At 39.3% G+C, this 18,878-nt stretch overlaps 1 protein-coding gene and 1 long non-coding RNA gene across 3 annotated transcripts in view; one reads left to right on the top strand and one right to left on the bottom strand.

Annotated features, from left to right (window-relative positions):
- Positions 1–18,878, top strand: part of svp (COUP transcription factor 2) — a 71,504-nt gene that overhangs the window by 29,754 nt on the left and 22,872 nt on the right. For both annotated transcript variants that reach the window (XM_017616312.1, XM_017616313.1), the window contains exon 2: positions 8,291–8,440. In XM_017616312.1, coding sequence (XP_017471801.1) covers positions 8,291–8,440 — 150 coding nt within the window. The remainder of the gene's footprint in view (positions 1–8,290; positions 8,441–18,878) is intronic.
- LOC108363069 (uncharacterized) lies at positions 52–13,999 on the bottom strand. Its single transcript, XR_001847555.1, has 3 exons — positions 13,892–13,999; positions 11,942–11,944; positions 52–64 (listed from the first exon to the last, which is right to left on the bottom strand). It is a non-coding gene; the product is annotated as an uncharacterized LOC108363069 (long non-coding RNA).

The raw sequence follows: 18,878 nt of genomic DNA, 5'->3' as shown, positions 1-18,878 counted from the left end.
ATTGTTGTGAGTATTTTATTATTGTCAACAAAGCACGACCACTAACAACAACGGCAGCCAGCTCCTCTCAACAATTACCAAAAGTAGGTGAATCTGTCTGACTGGGTGACTGGGTGACTGGCCGCCTGCCACAAGCAAGCAAGCGGTGCGGAACAGCAGCCGTTGCAGACTCCAAATGTGGCATCATCTGCAGCACTCCGAAAAATTGGAGCTGCCAGCAACAATCGGTGCCATTAAATTTTAATTGTACGAAATTTTAATTGTCACTTCGTTGCTTTGCCAATTGAGTGCAGCAGAGGCACACTTGTCAATTTACGATAATTTGTTGCTGTCTGTACTCTTAACTGCTTTCATAAAAGCTGATATTTGCGCGTTTTGTATTTAAGTAACTTTTTTACAGCAATCTTCACCGTTGTTGTTGTTGTTGTTGTTGTTGGCGCTGTGCTCGTTTGTAGCTATTATAACTGCTGTTCATGCCTTTTTTCGTATTTGATTTTATTGTATTTGTTATTGGTGTTACTGGGGTGCGCTGCTAATCATAAATAAATGTTTTCTTGGCGCGTTGGACGCCTTGGCTCGCCTGCCTTCGGTGCGCTTCGCCACGGCCGCGCACTCTGCCGTGCTCTGTTGTTGTCGTTATTGTTGTTGTGGCAGCGCGCGTAATTTCATGCTTTAATTTGTGCGGCGAAGCATTGCAGGCGTTGTTGCATGCGCGCATGCGCGTGCTAAAATATCTGCACTTTCATTAGCGGATCACGGAACGCGGCCCATGGGCCACAAGTACACGTTGCCCGCCGAATGCCCCTCGAAGCCCCCGCAGGCGCCGCGTGCCGTTGCCAAGCCAAGCTCAAAGCAAAGCAGCGCGCCGTTGTGGCATACTCGTGCCGCCCAGGGCCATTACACGCGGTTCTCATGTGCATGGCATGTGTGTGTGTGAGTGCATGTGCAAGTAATCTTCCAGTATCTAAGCTTCATTAATGGAGCTTGTTATAAAAATTCTTCGAAATAAATGCACACAAACGCACGCATGGCATACTGGTATTTGCACAGCTAGTAAATTTAGTTTGAGGAAGTTCAATTAGTTGTTGCGGCAGAACCTTACGTGTTAATTGCTGGCGCGCGGTGCGGCGACAAGAACGCAGCGCACTGCGGAAGAGTTACTCATGGGTTACCGACACTTTTGAGTATTTCCGCAATGCTATTTAACTGTTAAAAAAAAGTGTATCATAAAGTGCTTTTTGCAATTAAAAATAATTATTATTTCAAAACTGACTTTATTTAATTAATAATGGAACCAAAAGGCGGTCAAAAATTGTCAAAAAAAAAAAAGAATTTGGCGCGAATTTTCAAGCAGCCGTGATGCCGCTAATAGAAATGAGCAAAACTCAGATGAATGCGCCGTGGAGTTTTTTGAAGAATGAAAGCAGCAAAGCAAAAGCCAAAATATATTTGCTTCCACCATTATTTGGCTACTCAGCAACGCTGCTGCATCGCCGACGTTCTGCGGGCTTCATCCAAAGCGACCCAGCCTTATCAGCGGCTGATGATCAGCAGCGCCGCTCTTTCGCTTGCAAGCATTTTCAACAGCTTTAGTCCACGCCACTGATCTTTTTATGTTGCTGCTGTTGAGATGTTGCTTTGTCTGTCGGCGCGCGACAGCTTAAATAAACAAATTATAAGGAAATCGCAGCCGATCGTTGTCAGCAATGTCCGGCGTCCTTTCTCGACCTGTTGTGGCTTGTAAAGCTTTCGTAGTTAATATCGCAATGCCCTTCACATTTGGACAAGTTTATTTGTCGCTCTGAGTGATTTTGACAGTTTTATGGCCTCTGCGCGCCATGCTCCGACACACGGTTGGTGGTGGTGATGCAACATGCAACATACATATGTATGTACCTCTGTGGCCATTGTCAGCAGCAACTCGGTGGAAATAACACTTTAACACTTTCCTGTTAACTGCCCGGGTGGTTGACATTAATTGTGGCCAAAATTATCTGCCGATGTACTCATTCGTGGAAGCAAGCTGTAGCGTTAACAATAAAGCGAGTAGACAACATTAAGTGCAACAATGCAACAAACAAGTATCTAATTCTCCCACTCTGCGCAATATGTACGTCTGGAATTATGTCAACAGCAGTAAAACGCTGAAAACGCTTTCCAAGCTGTATCCGTTTAAACATTTACAGTTTTAAAGCGAAACGGCCAGTGAATTACTCTAAACTTGAAACTTCCACAATCGCACTTGCCCCTTGTCCCGCCGCTCCATTGCCGCTTCAAACCATGTTAATGGGCAACTTTATGTACACGTTTCTTGGCTTAACGCCTCCCATAAAATTACCTTTAATGGGATTCAATTAACCAAATGTATCTCACAGATACATTTCAGTCCGGGTACTCGGTTAGCTGACTGACTAGTCGCATGGCTCAGCCAGCCAACCACAACCACTCGCTGCGAGCCATCGTTGACTGGCGCATAGAATTTGCGCGCGTTTATGTTTTTGTGTTTCAATGTTGTTGTCCGATTGAATGTTTCGTGTTGCGCCTGCGCATCAATGTTGCAACATGGCTACACGAATTTACTGTTAAGTGCAGCAACAAACAAAGCGCATTTAGTACGTCGCGAATTGGCGTCTATTGCCACTCAAGTAGTTGAATAGGTATGTTGATGTTGATGCCTGGCGGTCGCCTGCCATTTCGGGTGGCTCTTCATCCTCCTCCGCCCTCGACTGGGCAACTGGTTAAGTGTGCTTAATTTTGTGTCGCCGCGCGTATCTAAACATGTGTATCATGCGGACCTCAGGCGACACCGACGACAACTGACGGCAATGGGCAGGAGCAGCAACAGCAATGCAATTTTCGCTTTTTCTCAAAAGGATTTCATCTAAGCACGTTTTCGTTTGCTGTTGCCGTGTCTGCGATAAAAACGAAGCACAGAAAAGGGCCGGCGATGTGGTTAGCAAGAATGTAGTCTAGTAAAGAACGGTAACAAAAGCAATGTTGAGCTGCAGGGCTGACGAGCTGTTTGTCTACCGATCAAACCGGCCGATTGAGTAGACGTGATGACAGGCGGAATAAAGTCGAATTGAGTAGAAAGTGTGAAGGGAAAATCTCGGGCGTGCAGGGAACTCAGTTTTAAATGGGCCAGCCAACGCCAATAGAAATACATAGCAGGACCAGCCTATTCTGCATTCAATTTTTATTGAAAATTATTACTCAACCAGCGACTCGCACACTCATGCGAACATACCAAGCCGCACCAACACTCAAAGCACATTTTCTCACCATATTTCAAACAATAGTAAATGCTCATAAAATTCCTTTTAAGCTGTAAAATCATCATCAAAATACTAGTGCCCTGTCTCCCACCCTCGGCTTACCTGCTGCCGTCAGCAACAACAGTTCGGCTCTTTGTTTTGTGGCAACGTTTTTGTGTCTGTGGCATGTTGCAAGCATCGCCTATTTTACAACAAGCAAACATAAGTATGTACATATGTACCGCTCGAGTGAGTGTGGAGATATGTGTGTTGTGGCATCAGCTGTTCGAGTTAACTAACTACGTTCGGCTTTCAATAAAGCGCTGGCCCCATATTGCACCACAGCCGACCAAGTGTGAGGGTGTGCGCGGCAGCCAGGCATTTGATGCACACGTACAAACAATAAACGATCCATACGATCGCGCAGCAACGATATTGTTCAAGTCACGACTTTTTTCCAAGCCGCAGTTTCGTTGCGCCTTTTTACTTCCTTGCCACAGCAAATACACCTCAGCGGCCAAGCAGCCAAGCAGCCAGCGATCGCCGCAGCCAGCCAGGCAGCCAAGCACCCTGGACGTCAGGCTGTTTTGTGTTTTTGTTTTTATCTTCTCGTTTCATTTTTCTTGCTCTGCTGCACTTTTGCGCAATATCGCACTGATACGTGCAGCGCTCACTGCCCATATGCGCCCGTATCTCAGCAGCATCTGGAGCTTTGCGCACTCACGCCGCATGCGGTGCTAGCCAGGCCTATTGATGAAGATACCCAGCCGAAGATGAAGATACAGCGCAAAAGAGATCTGCCCTCCGAATAGGCTGAAGGAAGAGGCTGAAGGACGCGCAGGCGAGCTTTGATTTGTGTAGCAGTATGTAATTTTGCTGGCATTAAGCAGCAGATGTGCGGACTAGTTTCTGGATTTCGGCGACTCATTTTCGCACTATAAATCAGCAGATCAATGGAAGACAGCCAAATCAGTTGATGATCTTCATACGACGCTTATCGTAGCGTAGGTGACGCGTGAGAATTGTGAGCGCAGTTACAACTCAATGCCGTGAAACCTTTTCAATGCTCCAAGTACGCAGCTTCCAATAACTTGGACTGGTTTTGGTAGCCCACATCGCCGAGGTCATGCCTGGTTGCCGAGAAACTTCGATCGATATGTTTACCATAGATTTTTACCAGCTCGCACACCCACATTTTCCCAGTTATGTAAATAAATATACGCCCGCATTTTGATGTGTACATGTGTTTGCACTGCCGTGCTCGCTGCCGGCCTGCCTCCGCCATGCCGGGTGGGGTATCAATAACCGCAAAAGGGTGGACCCACGAAATATGTAATGGAGAAACAATTTCGAGCGCGTCCGTCCATCCGTCCCTCCGTCCGTTTATTGAACGGCAGACATGGAAAAGGCTAAAACATGATTTAACGTTTTTATCGCAGCCTGGCTTGGCATTGCAGCAATTGTTTCTGTTTACATTGTTATTGTTGTTGCTGTTATTGCTGTTTCACTGTTATTGCATTTTGAGGGCTGCAACGGCGATTTGTTTATGGACGCGCTTATAAAATGCTGCCGCTTACAACCATATTTGTATTGTATTGTATTTGGCGTTGCTGCAGTGTTGTTGTTGTTGTTGTCGTTGTTGCTGATGCGTTGCACAGTTTGTTCCTCTTGCTGTTGGACGCATCGTTCGCTGTGTTTTGTAGTGTGTGCGCGTGTTGCGTTTCTTTTAGCCGAGTTTAAGCTGGTCAACTGGTCGGTCGGCTGTGACTTTTCATTTCGACGCTATCCAGTTTGATGTGGTTGGTGTTGTTCTATGGCTGCTGCCGCAGTAACTCCACCACTTTTTTATATTTCCAATTGTTTTTTTTCGATTTCGCTTCGCTTTGTTTTGATTCACCGTTTCTCGTCATCCAACTTCTTCGTCTTCTTGTTGGTGGTGTTGTTGTGCGCGCACGCGCATTCGCTTGCTCACTTTGCTATTGGGGCGTGGGGGTTTTTTCCTCATATTTTTGGCAATGCACTGAGCCCTTACTATTGTGGAGTTGTTTGCCAGCTCGCCAGTTGCCACACTCTCCCATGCACACCAAACAGTCACTTACTAAAACTGGTTGCCGGCCAATGCTGCCGTTGCTTCTTGGCGCATCTCGCCCACCAGCGGCAGCACGTTCGCCTCTTTGGCCTGGGAATTTTCTGGCGTGCTTGGCATAAATAGAACATTTCAAGTGTTTTTATTGTTGTTTTTAAGTCGGTTGCCGTTTTAACCGAAAGATGCTGCAAGTACACGGACGGTTTGCCGCCTCGCTTGGCGCACTTAATGTAGTCATATTACGCTTTCGACCAGGCCAAGCGTCTACCTGCAAACAATATCAATTGCGGTCCTATTATGCAATTTCTATGAATTATTTGCAGATTGAATGTTGCCTGGCTCATGCATGTATGTATGTATGTATGGATGCTTAACCACCCAGCAGATAAACTGCCGAGCCTGTAAGTTAATTTTCGTTTTGTCGACGATGGGTTTTTCGACACATTTTTCTTGTCAGGAAAAGACTCGGAAACCGATTCCAATGCTATTCAAAATGAACATGTCGCACCCTAAATCGAGAAACTAAAAATTTTTCAAAATCGATTTTATCCCATAAAAGACTTCACGGACCCTACTTCTACCGCCCTCCAAAATTTATTCTCATTATTATCTTCTTTACCTGGAAAACACTACCAAGACTGTTTTTGTTTTGCTTGCGTTGCGTGCATCGCTTGCAAAGTTTTTTGGTGTTTCCTGAAGTTTTTTCCATTTGAAGTTTTTTGAGTTGTGAAGGGGTTTGATTTAGGATGCGATCTGATCCGGCTGTAGCTGAGCGTTCAAAGGTTTTTGGTATTTTTATTCTATTCGGTAAGTTTCAGAAGATCTCAGGTTCAGTTATCATCTGAGGTAACATATTAATAATACATACATACGATATGTATTACTGAAATAATTGTTATTTATTTATTTATTTCAATAATGGTACTGATCTAACTCAACAATCCGGTGATTTTACATTCAAGTGTTAAATGTTATGATTAAATGGTTAAACTTATTATTTTGTTGTTATTGTTGTTGCATCGGCTTCTTAGTCCTACCGCTGGGTTAAGCCATATGGATAGGGGTGTTAGTCTCGAGTTGTGGAGTGACTCTTCGCTTACTGGGCACTGGTTGATCGCATCTGCATCTGACCTGCTTAGTTAAGAATTTAGCCTCTTCCAGTAAGCAGTATTTTCTATGTTTCCCAACTCTGAACAAGCATCTGCGAAGTGCAGAATAAAATCGAATTCTAACAAAGAAATTAATCCGAAAAACAACGTAAAGCACATATCTGAATACTTAGCACTTTCTTTCCCTTTCTGCACAGTGCGCAGACGTGTCCGAAAAACTTTTAGAAATTGAATCAGTAAATGAATTGATCATCCGGATTTTAGCCGCAATTCTGTCCATTTTCGAACAGGTTTAGGGTTATTTTGCTGACTGGGAGGCGAGTCACAGAGGATGCGCATACTTGCATACAAAGTGAATGCATATTGAAGCCGTTTATAAAAGGTCGATATTGAGCTCCGTATTTAAACGAAAAATATTCATTTTCTTAGTATTATCTCAAAAGATCTGTGGACGTTTTTAAGAATCGAGTACTTACAACATTCGGTATCNGAGTGAATGCATATTGAAGCCGTTTATAAAAGGTCGATATTGAGCTCCGTATTTAAACGAAAAATATTCATTTTCTTAGTATTATCTCAAAGATCTGTGGACGTTTTTAAGAATCGAGTACTTACAACATTCGGTATCGATGCGGCCCGTACACTAGAATTAAATAATTGATATCGCTTTTTGACTCGCTCACAGCGCTCTGTGCTAACCCTTAGGGAATTGAGAAGTCACCTAACTTAGTTTCTCAAGTCTATGCGCTGGGTTTCTAAGTTAAATAAAACTATAAATTCAAGAAAGTAGTACACTTTGAAAAGAACTGTTTTTGCTGGCCTAAACAATTGAGTTGTTGCGTCTTGAGTTACATACTCGCTGATGGAAGGCAAACACCAAAGGTGGGAGCGGGCAGCTCGTTGTATTTGAAAAGTGTTTGATTACACGCTGCACTGATTGCAGTGCATTTCTTGGATTTTGCGCAAAGCTTTGCTCATTTGCCACGCTGGCTTATGGCTAATGGCTGCCAGGAAACCACAAAAGCGCTCAGGCACACAAACACTCAGGTACACACACACAAAAATGGAAGCGCGTATGCACACATAATGCTCGTCATTTTTTCCTTTACATTTGCTTAATCGTCTTTCGTTTTCTCAACTTTACTTTGCCCACAACGTCTAAATCCTTGAGTAACTCTCAGCAAAATGGCTGGTGGAAAGGAAGGACGATTTGTGTCTCATTTTTCAAGGCGTTTTTCTGCAGTTTTGTTCGATTTTTGTTGCAATGCCTTAAGCGGCTTGGAGCGAAAATTGTAGAGCTTCCACTAAATGCAATTCACATGCACATTTTGAGCTTAAAAGGCAGACGGAGGACTTTTCCTGCAATAATCTCTCGCGCGGTCCGTAAATCCGTTGTGTACGTGCATGTGTGTGTGTGTGTGTGTGGGGGTGTATGTGTAGTGAGAGTAAGCCGCTTGTGCCGTCTGACACAGGTGAACTCAATGGCTGATTTTTGCCCTCTCTTGCACTTCTTTTTTGGCTTTGCTTTTGCAATCAGATATTTTTGGGACTAAGCCAAAAAAAACAAAACAGAGTAAAATTTGTTTATGGGAGTTTTTGTTTTCTCCGCTAGCCTTGCTTTCAGCGAGCATTTTGAATATTGATTTTTGCTGGATTTTTGTGGGCTTTCCTCTAATTTTTCTACATATTTCTTTCAGGCTGCAAATCNAAAAACAGAGTAAAATTTGTTTATGGGAGTTTTTGTTTTCTCCGCTAGCCTTGCTTTCAGCGAGCATTTTGAATATTGATTTTTGCTGGATTATTGTGGGCTTTCCTCTAATTTTTCTACATATTTCTTTCAGGCTGCAAATCGTTCTTCAAGCGCTCGGTGCGGCGCAACCTAACTTACTCATGTCGGGGGAGCAGGAATTGCCCGATCGATCAACATCATCGCAACCAATGCCAATATTGCCGTTTAAGAAAGTGCCTGAAAATGGGAATGCGACGAGAAGGTAAGCGAGAAAAATTTTTACCTTTCTTTAATTGTATTATACATACATACATACATATTTACATGTACAATATATGTATGTATGTATGTGCAATATTTGTTGATTGTTGTGAATAATTGAAAATTAATGTGTGCAGAATTTGAAATTTCTATATACACGTACAAACGTACAAAGCTTCCGCTCAACTATTAAATAAGAATGACAAAGCAGCAACAAATCAACAACATTCGGTTGAAAAGGGTCAATTAAAAGTCAAATATAGAGGCTGAGGCTGAGTGAGCGCCCAAATGACTGAATGATTAAATGAAATCGAAGCGAATTTAGCTACAAATGTTCGTGCCAAATGATTGCTCGAGAGGAAAAAATGCTCTCGTTAGAAATAAGAGTGTCTGTGCAGAATCGGAGAAGAGGAGATCAAAAACACATCGCATCGAAACGGAAGTGTGCGCTCCTCAGAATAATAAAATAAACAAAGCAATTAAAAATAAAATAAATTTTATTCGAAGCTCGAGAACCTTTGCAATGTCGAGGCATCTGTGCACCGTCGGCGGCTACATTCTATGCGGTTCAGTGGTGACACTAGTCACTCGCAAATGACCGACAGACAGGGTTTCGTTGGGTATTCAATAGGTGACAAGTACTACACTGCCACAGCCGCATGTAGCCGAGCCAACAGGTCTGATCTTCAAAGAACCTAAGCTAAATATAGATGGCGAAAAATAGCAGCAGCCATTAACGTCTAGATTGGTTTTGCCGAAATACTTTGCACGCCAGCATGCGGCTATACATATATACACACATACATATACGCAAAAATATATACCAAAGCAAATATTGGCGTTAACTATTTTCTGCGCGAATTCACTTTAAAAAACTTGCAAGGACTTTCAATAGGCGCATAAAGGATAAGAGGATGCGCGTTTGGGGAAGCGTAAGCGCCTAAGCCGCTTATGCAAAACAATTACGTACATATGTATATACATATGCTCGTACCTTTGAGTGTGGCAAAGTTCTATGGTGAGAAGCATTGCCTTTTCTGCTGTGCCAAGTGGTAGCTCTTTACTGCAAGAAAATGTTGCCGGTTGCATTGCTCCGTAAAAGAAAAGTTACAAGTAATATAACCTTTCTAAATTTTTTCGATTTCAGTCACATATCACACATTTGCTGCAAGTGTGTCATAATCCAAAAAATCAAAAATCCGCGAAAAACGGCTTTGAAGATATGAATCTATCTGTTTTCTGTAATTCTTTGACTAATAACAATTATATTCAACAATTTTATTGACCTTGAGGCCGTTTTTAATGAAAATGTTTGTGGAAAAAAACAAAAATTTACATTTGGGTAGAAGTTTTGAATTTACATCCATACATATAGCATTGGTAATCGGTGCAAATATGCAATTTTTACACATTTTCTGCATACTTAGCTAAATTTTTAATTTTTTGGATTATGCCACTCTTACCTACAGCAAATGTGCGCTATGTATTTACTACGCTTTTTGCTATTTTCTGCCACCTTTCCATTAGCCGCCAAATTTCCAATTCATGTTTATGAAGAAATTCCATTCCAGTCATCTTTTCTACTGTTGAACACAGGCCCTTTGATACAGAACAAGTCCCCCCCTTCTAATCCAAGAATAGTAAATCCTAGTTGAACTGCAAGTAGGCATTTTAAATATTTTCAAAGCAACACTTTTTTCTATATTTTAATTTTGTTGAGGAATTTTGTTAAGAAATATGCGAACTGCATGGTTTCAGAAAAGCCGCCTTTACTCCACAACTTCGACGAGAACAAGGTAATTTCGAAAAGAAAAAAACACTTTTTGTAAGCCTCTACGTTCTGTATTCCAAAAATCCGCATAAAAACGAATGTTTTTGCTCTTTGGGCAGCCGCTGCTTTGCGCTTTAGCAATTTGGGCCAGCAATGCGCACAAGAATTTAGTTATAATAAAGAGTTTAATTGATACAGTGCTTTTAACTATCGATAAATCCACTCAAAAACCAATGAAATTTGTAACAAAATGTGCATTTAGCCAAGTTGTTAAATTCAATTCTAGAATCATTACATCAAATGCACAGCGAGGCTCAACTAAACAGATACCACCTGGCCGAAAATTACAACAAAAAGCAGACAATCGCTTGCGACCACTTCATCTCGCGCATAGTTTTTGCTCAAATGTAACAAATTAATCGCACTAACTTGCGCAAAAACTCCGGCATGCCGTTATGTACATATGTATGTTAAGTATAGTATGTATGTAATTTTTAATCTGCGATTGTGCATAAAAAACGCATACATATGTAGATATGTACATGCAATTACGAGATATTTCTGTAATGTCCATAAAAAAATGCAACATTTCAATGAAGCTGCACATAGCCGATTCACGCAGAGTAGTGCTAATTCGGAGCTTTTATGTACATGCATAAGTATATCTATGTACATATGTATGTATGTATCTATGATCATGTTTAGTATGAACAATTGTATGTATCTATGTATGTAGCTACTTGATGGTTCTAACTTTTGTCACGCTTCCGTTTGAATTGCAGCGCATTTTTTGGCGTGCAGCTGTTGTAGAGAAGAAACATAAAATACTACGATCTGCGGGTGTCGTAATTAACCATCATAAAAGTGGAGAAACACTAGTGTACCCATCCAGCACCAGAAACCCCGTAAGAAAGCTGGTACAGTTAGTTTCTTCCGGAAACACCTATTCCGATCAGTCGATCTAAGTATATATGTATGTTTTTTTTTGCGATTAGGAAGCATCGAACTAAACCTCCTAACGTCCAAGTACCGATCACCCCGGCACAACCGTCAAGTATTTCGCCGGGAGGCGGTTTGAATAATAGGCCTGCACCTTCGTTCCAGTCGGTTGTACTGAGTTCCAGGCTACACCTACATATTTAGTAGGATTTTTCACGTCTTATTTAAAGAGAAATGCTGGAATTGCATTGAGCAGACTTACCGAAGAAACGAGTTTTAAGTCGTTTACGTATTTACAAATTGTTACGTTATTTAAATAAGCTTAAAATTGGCAAAATTTGCATTCAGGTGCCCTAATTCCGATGTTTATATAACATTCTAATAATTTAAAGCATTTTCTTCGGAGTATGCTTAAAGTGTTCTTAGATATTGGGTGTAGTTCTGTTGCTATTGAAATCAGGTGATCTCAGTCGCGAGGTATTTTTGGGAAACCACTGAATCTTTATTCTCTTGTGATACAAGGATTCAAGAAAGCGAAAAAAACGAGACCCAAAATTATCAATAAATGCTGACCTGTGGAATTTTTTTTTTCGGTCAAGCTTCACAGCAACAACAGCTGCTTCTTGTCAATCAACTGCCTGCGTTAGCCGGAGCTGCCACCTGTTGTTACCTGCTGTCGCAATCGTTGTCAACTGACAGCGGGAATTGCAAAATCAATTATGAAATAAATACATCAATTTGCGTGCAAGTGTGACGGAGTTCAATGTTTGTGCAAAAACTTGAGAAACGAACAAACTGGAATTCCTAAATTCCATGCCGATTCATAATTAATACGGCAATGCGTTTGTCCCATAGGCTTAGTGCTGTTTAATTTCTACTCAAAACGCGAAACAATTAATTTTTGTTAGATTAGCTGCTTAGTTTTGACGCGGAATTCAGCCGTCAGCTGTCACTCCGATGCCTACATTGTTTGACAATTGTGTTGTCACATTTGACAGCCAAGCAACTTACTCTGCCGCTGACGGTAAAAATTCATAGATAGATACATATGTATGTGCATATGTACGTATGTGCTACAACTGTAAATATTGCACACATTAATGTGTAAATATTTAGGTATCTGCATTGCCATTGGCATTCATACGAGCCGCTCAACGTGCTTTTAATACTTACGAGTAATTGTTTGCCATTAAAAGTCAACGTGGTGCCTTATTATGACTTTTTTTGTTTTCAAAATTCCCATTTTCGCCTCGACAGCGCTGTGCTAATATTAACAATTTTCTTTTGCATGTATTGGTTATTAATTTTCGTTTGCTTCCTAAACACAAAACATCAACGTGAACGAGTTATGTAAGTGCGAGCAGCAGTTTGGCTCTAAACTCGCTTACTTTGGCGACGTCACCATGGCTTAGTGAATTTGTCTAATCGACCAGCATCGAAAGCAGTCAGTTTTGCTTTGGCAGTGGCCCACAGTAATTAGCCAGCTGTCATTGTCTATCGCAGCCTTTGTCAATCAAATACACTGGGAAAAGGAATAAAGACAATATCAGACAAAATCAGACAAATGCGGACATGACGAAAATGCGTAAGCGAATAATTTTAAAGTTAAATGAGAAACCTGTGGTGGAAAAAGCTCAGCAAGTCCTCGAAGTCAAGCTCAAGTTCGCATACTAAATATGTTTATGATTCAAAAAACAATACAACGGATTGCGATTGGCTACAGCTAGCTGGCCAATAAATCTAGAAATAAATCCAGTTGAGAAGGATATTCATTCATACGTATGTATACAGCTTTCAGCTTTTGGTCTCGACGGAAAGTAACTTGCTGATACACTAAGGGCCGGTTGTTCAATGTATGATTAGCACTAATCGGAGGTAGAAGCTCCGGTTAAGCACAACTACTGCTTTATCGATCACATGTTACATGCATGATGTCGAAATCGTCGATAGTGTAGTGGTAGTGATAACCAGACATTGAACAACCGGCCCTAATAGTTAACACTAATTTCCGGTTAAACATTGTTATCGACGTATTCGACTCCATACATATAACAGGGAGTCGGTAACGTCGATAACGATGTTTAACCAGAGATTAGCGTTAACCAGACATTGAGTAACCGGCCCTAAATCGGATTATTTCGAATCAAATAGAAATTTTTACATCTCCCGATTACCACAAGTTGCACATTTTCTCTAAGCTGGGATTTACCATAAACAATTCAGTTGAGTTTATTTTTCGCTCAGTGCCTGTTCGATCGTCGACAATTGGTGTCAAATTCGGAATTATTGCAATCGTTGGTTAACATTTACTCAAATATTTACAAGAGCTTTTAAAAATGTTGAATTAGCTGCAGCCAAATCTGTTGTAATTATGAAGCTAGTTGGAACGCTTAAAATACCTGTTCCAAAGGCAATAATTAATAGATGTGCCATTCCAAGCACATATGCAGATAAAAACATGCTTTAATATTTGTAGATTACATATTTGCCACATAATGTATGTATGAATGCTACGGTTGCCAGACGTACTGATTTTATCAGTACAGTACTGATTTTTCAACTCTCGTACTGATTTTATTCGTTTCTTCAATCAGTACGCTGATATCCTGATTTTTTTTTAAATTTGTACTGATTTTTACTGAATTTGCAATTATGAGAATATGAATGTATCGGTGGCTGAGTGGATTGCCACCTATCTCAGCAACCAGTTCGACAACACCCTATCTCAGAAAATTTCTTAACAACGCTATATCTCAGAAAACTTTTCATAAACGCCTTACTTCAGAACTTGATTGAAAGGCGCCCTATGTCAGAATTTGGTTAAAGAATGCCCTATCTCAGCTACCTATTCAAAAGCACCCCATCTCAGCTTATTTTCAATGCATTTTCGTTTGAGATAGGGCGTTTTTGAAACGAATTGTGAGATAGGATGTTTTACAATCAAACTCTGAAGTAGGGCGTTCTTGAAAAGTTTTATGAGATATGGCGTTTTTGAACTGGCTGCCGAGATGGTAGTTATCTCGAAAATAACTTTCAATTTGCCTACAACATACAATTATTTTTTCTCAATTTACTGACGTTGTAAAAGAGTTTTGCTTACAAGACATCGAGTTAGATACTCTGTTTAGCGAATTCTTAGCCTTTCGAAGTTTTTTTGCGCAGTTGAAACAAGTAGATAATTTATACCATGAGGAAATATGGAGAACTCTTTAAATAGTGGCGCGTTTCGCAGTTTGAAAACACATACAATTTAGTTCTTCTCAATACTATACTCAAACGATGTAACTGAGAGGATTTTAAGTATAACGCTTGCTTCCTGGCGCAAAGCGAGAAACTGACTTCTAATTAAAATTTCTGAAATTGAACTCCAAATTAAAAGTAATTTTAAAATGTGTTGTAAAGAATTCTTTGGCTATTCAAATATGTCATGCATATTAAATATTAATAAACTATTAAAATTAATTACTTTAATTAAGTTTTTATGATATACTTTTTATTTATATATACAAATATTGTTAAAAAAAAATTAAAGTATTTTCTGTTACATAAGAATGTACATACATTCAAAATGTTGCTTTGAATAAAAGTCGACTGAAAAGTACTGACTTTTATAGCATGAAAAAGTCGAATGGCGTTTCTACAAAATATTTGGCCTTCTCATTGCCCTCTTCTTAGCAGGTATTTGTGCGTAGAGGGCAAAGAGAAGGTAACATTTTTCGTTAGAAACGAAAACGCCATAAGGTACTGATTTGGCGCAAAAAAAAATCTGGCAACCCTAATGTATGCGCATATGTACTTAAACCAATTTGGGTTACAATCGATAGTAATTTGTTGGGTACCCAAGCGCGGCACTGAATGACAGGAATGTTAACTCAAACTGAGCAGCCGTGTGGCCAAGCAGCCAAGTCGCGGCGTTGTAATTAAGCCACAGTAATTGTTGTTAAAAATCATTTAAATATACACACATACACGCACACCTCCTTAACTTCGTAGTTAAACATGCTATAAAAAATGTTGTACATTAAAAGCCAACTATTGATGCTATAGCATAGATGCGGTTAGGACATACGCAATTTATCGCATACATATATTTCTAGTAGCTGGGTAAATATTATTTCCTACATGAGTGTACATGTGCATGTACATTAGACTGCATCACTCGCCATACAAAAAAAAAAATATAAAAAATCGGTACTATTATCCTGTTAATCTATTATATTTTAAGACCTACACCAAAATATTTCGGAAAAGTATTAAGATTTACGTGAGCTGGACCGATTTGGAAATACCTCCAAAAATTTAGTTTTTGATGAATAAAAATAGTTTTTTCAAAGTATTTTTTGAAAAAAATCACCTCAGATGCCAAATCAGTTTAAGCTTAAAAAATTGCATAAAAACATAAAAAAAAACAGACTTTGTTGCTTTTTCAATTTTTCCTAATAAACAATCGTGGTACAAAGCTCAATAAAAATATTAAAAAAAAAATAAAAAAAAAACATTTCAACGGAATCATAATGAGACTTTGATGCCGTTTTTGAACATTTATCAAAGATTGGATTAAGAAAAAATTTAATAAGTCAGCCAAAACCTTACCGATTTGAACATGTAATGTATCATTGGAAAGGTGTTTTCTCACCCTTTTTGCACATATCTAAGTATGAAAAAGAAAGGTAAGATAAACGAGCGTAATTCCAAGTTGAATTAAGATGTGTTGATATTTGAAAAGGGAAAATTAGGTACGTGAATGAGTTTTTTTGTAAAGAAAAGGAAAGGGTGATGGTTATGACTCCGTTGAAAGATTTTTTTTTTAATTTTTATGCAGATTTTTTAAGCTTGAACCGTTTGGTCACCTGAGGGGATTTTCAAAAAAATCCTTTAAGAAACAATTTTTATTCATAAAAAACTTCATTTTTTTTGAAGGAATTTTCAAATCATTCCAGCTCACGTAAATATTAATATTTTCCGAAATATTTTCGTGGAAGTCTTCAAATATAATAAATTTTGTAATCCCAGCGAAAAAAACGAAATTTTTTTGGTGATGCACTCTAATGTACATACATATGTATGCAAGCATTTGTAGTTGTGTGTGTGCGTTTTAAATGGCTAGCTGAGAAATATGACCACTTAAGTGGTCATATAAACCGCATTAATGACATATTACTGCCAAGTGCTTGGCTCGTTGTGCTTGCCATTCGCAATTTTCGCCTGCTTGCGGCGTAGTTGTTGCTGTTGTTGTTGTTGTTGTTGCTTTTACAATACCTGTTAAGGTGTCATGTAAACTTTGTACCGGCGCGACCACGTTTTGGCACTGACATTCGAAATGGTCGAATGTCAAAAGTGTTTAAGAAAAGAGTTCAACACCTTTTCCACCACTCAGCTGTTTCTCATCAGAAAATCTGGTCGTTTTTTTTTTCTTTATTTGAAATTTTGAGAAAATAGGTAGTTTAACGTGCATTAATTCATCATTACATATCCATATGTATGTTTGTACGTATGTATNTGGACTAAAAAACTGGTTCAACACCGATTCGGTTGTCCTCTGGCCTTCGTATCGCTGGTGAAATATCGTGAGAACGTTTCCAACAAATTGAAATGACAACATTTTTCGGCATAAAACACCCTTTTATCAAAGCGTAAAAACAACTTATCAAAAGCTCAAAGCAAGAAATGTACTTTTCTCTTAAAAAAACTAGAAAAAAAAAATACGTAACAAATGGAAAGCAAGAGGGGAAAAACTGGACAGAGGGCAAGTTTTTGGCGACCCAATGTGAGAAACGGTCAACAAGTTTAAGGTTCAGCGCCGAAGTTGCTTCGGTGGTAGGTTAATATAATTAAATTGTTGTGTCAATTGTTGCAACGAAAGACTGGCGCACATATATACGCACATACACACACTTGCAGAATTTGCAGGTATGCGCAAAGAATCATAAGTACGGAGGAAAATGTACAACTACAAGATACAAAAAGGTACGCGTTGCAAGCAAAACTAGTTCGACACAACAAAAAAAAAAAACAAAAAAAAACACAAGTAATACACATAAAAACAACTTGTTGTGCCATCGTTTACATTTTACGTAGATTTTTGTCAAGAAATTTATTTAGCGGAAAATCCGTACACATATTTTAAGCATTTTTGATGACAACTCTTACAGCCAGTTTCACCAAATTATTTAAGTGAAAATTTTCGAATTTTCGGTTTCATCAATCAATTTTAATTTTGATTTAAGTGACCTATGTTAAATAAAAGTTAAATCAGAACAACCACACTCAGAGGTGTCACACGTTTAATNAAAGTTGCTTCGGTGGTAGGTTAATATAATTAAATTGTTGTGTCAATTGTTGCAACTAAAGACTGGCGCACATATTTACACACATACACACACTTGCAAAATGTGCAGGTATGCGCAAACAATCATAAGTACGGAGGAAAATGTACAACTACAAGATACAAAAAGGTACGCATTGCAAGCAAAACTAGTTCGACACAATAAAAAAAAAAAACAAAAAAAAACACAAGTAATACACATAAAAACAACTTGTTGTGCCATCGTTTACATTTTACGTAGATTTTTGTCAAGAAATTTATTTAGCGGAAAATCCGTTCACATATTTTAAGTATTTTTGATGACAACTCTTAGTAAATATTAGAAAGCTTATGGGGCATTGATACGAAGCATATGTGTTTGTATGTATGTATGTATGTAGCTGTGAAACGTTACGCCTTCTAAGCCTAAAAACATTTGTACAACCCAAGGTACATTGAACAGGTAGTATCAGTAGAGCAGCTGATTTGATTTATTTTCAAATTATTTGGTCTCGAAAATGTCAAATATTTTTAATTTTTTCTCACAAAAATTCTGAATTGTTAAAATCCATTTGCATGTGAAACCTTTTTCCATACAAAACAAGCGATTGAATAGCAGCTTTTGGAACGTTCGCCCAANTAAATATTAGAAAGCTTATGGGGCATTGATACGAAGCATGTGTGTTTGTATGTATGTATGTAGCTGTGAAGCGTTACGCCTCTAAGCCTAAAAGTATTTGTACAACCTCAACATATCAGATGCTGTAATTGGTGTTTGAAAGAAAACAAAAAAACAAAAAAACACTGCGCGCACTTCAGCAACTCCAAATTAATTTATGTAATCAAACACTTCAACACGCTCTTTAATAACCAAAATGCCACTCGAAGTTCTCCCGTCGTCATCGTTTGTATATCGCAGAAGTGCTCGAGTAGCTGCTACTTGACATCGCAATTTATCGCATGTCACGCATCCATGACCCTGCTGCGGAGGAGGCCAGCAGCCAGCAACAAAGCAGCGAAGATGAAGCAATGACAAGGACTTGAACACGTGCCGAACGCGGCAAGAATTCGATAAGTATGAGTGTAGATGGGCTAAAATTAAGCGGACGGGATAGTACGAATTAAAAAAAAAGAAAAGTGAACAATCACAAAAGAGGCCATAAAATAGCTGACTGAAAGCGTAGAGCGATCGGTGCGCTTGACGCTTATGCGGGTTTAAGAAATGCATAACTTGTCGGTATGTATGAAATGTAGTATGGCTGCTGCTTAGCAACAACTTACTGACTGATATATTTTATGCAAAAATTTTCGTCACTGCAGTCTGTTCTTTACGCCAGGAAATTGGTCGCCNGCCCTTGTAAAGGATGGATCAATGCTTCGAGAAGCAAACAAATTTACTAGGAAAGAAAGTTGCAACAATTTTTA

The sequence above is a fragment of the Rhagoletis zephyria genome, unplaced genomic scaffold (assembly GCF_001687245.7).
Source record: "Rhagoletis zephyria isolate East Lansing unplaced genomic scaffold, Rhagoletis_zephyria_1.1 Rzeph_scaffold_01181, whole genome shotgun sequence".
NCBI lineage: Eukaryota > Metazoa > Arthropoda > Insecta > Diptera > Tephritidae > Rhagoletis > Rhagoletis zephyria.
Note: the sequence above shows the minus strand (reverse complement) of the source record. Positions and strands in the feature narration are given on the sequence as shown.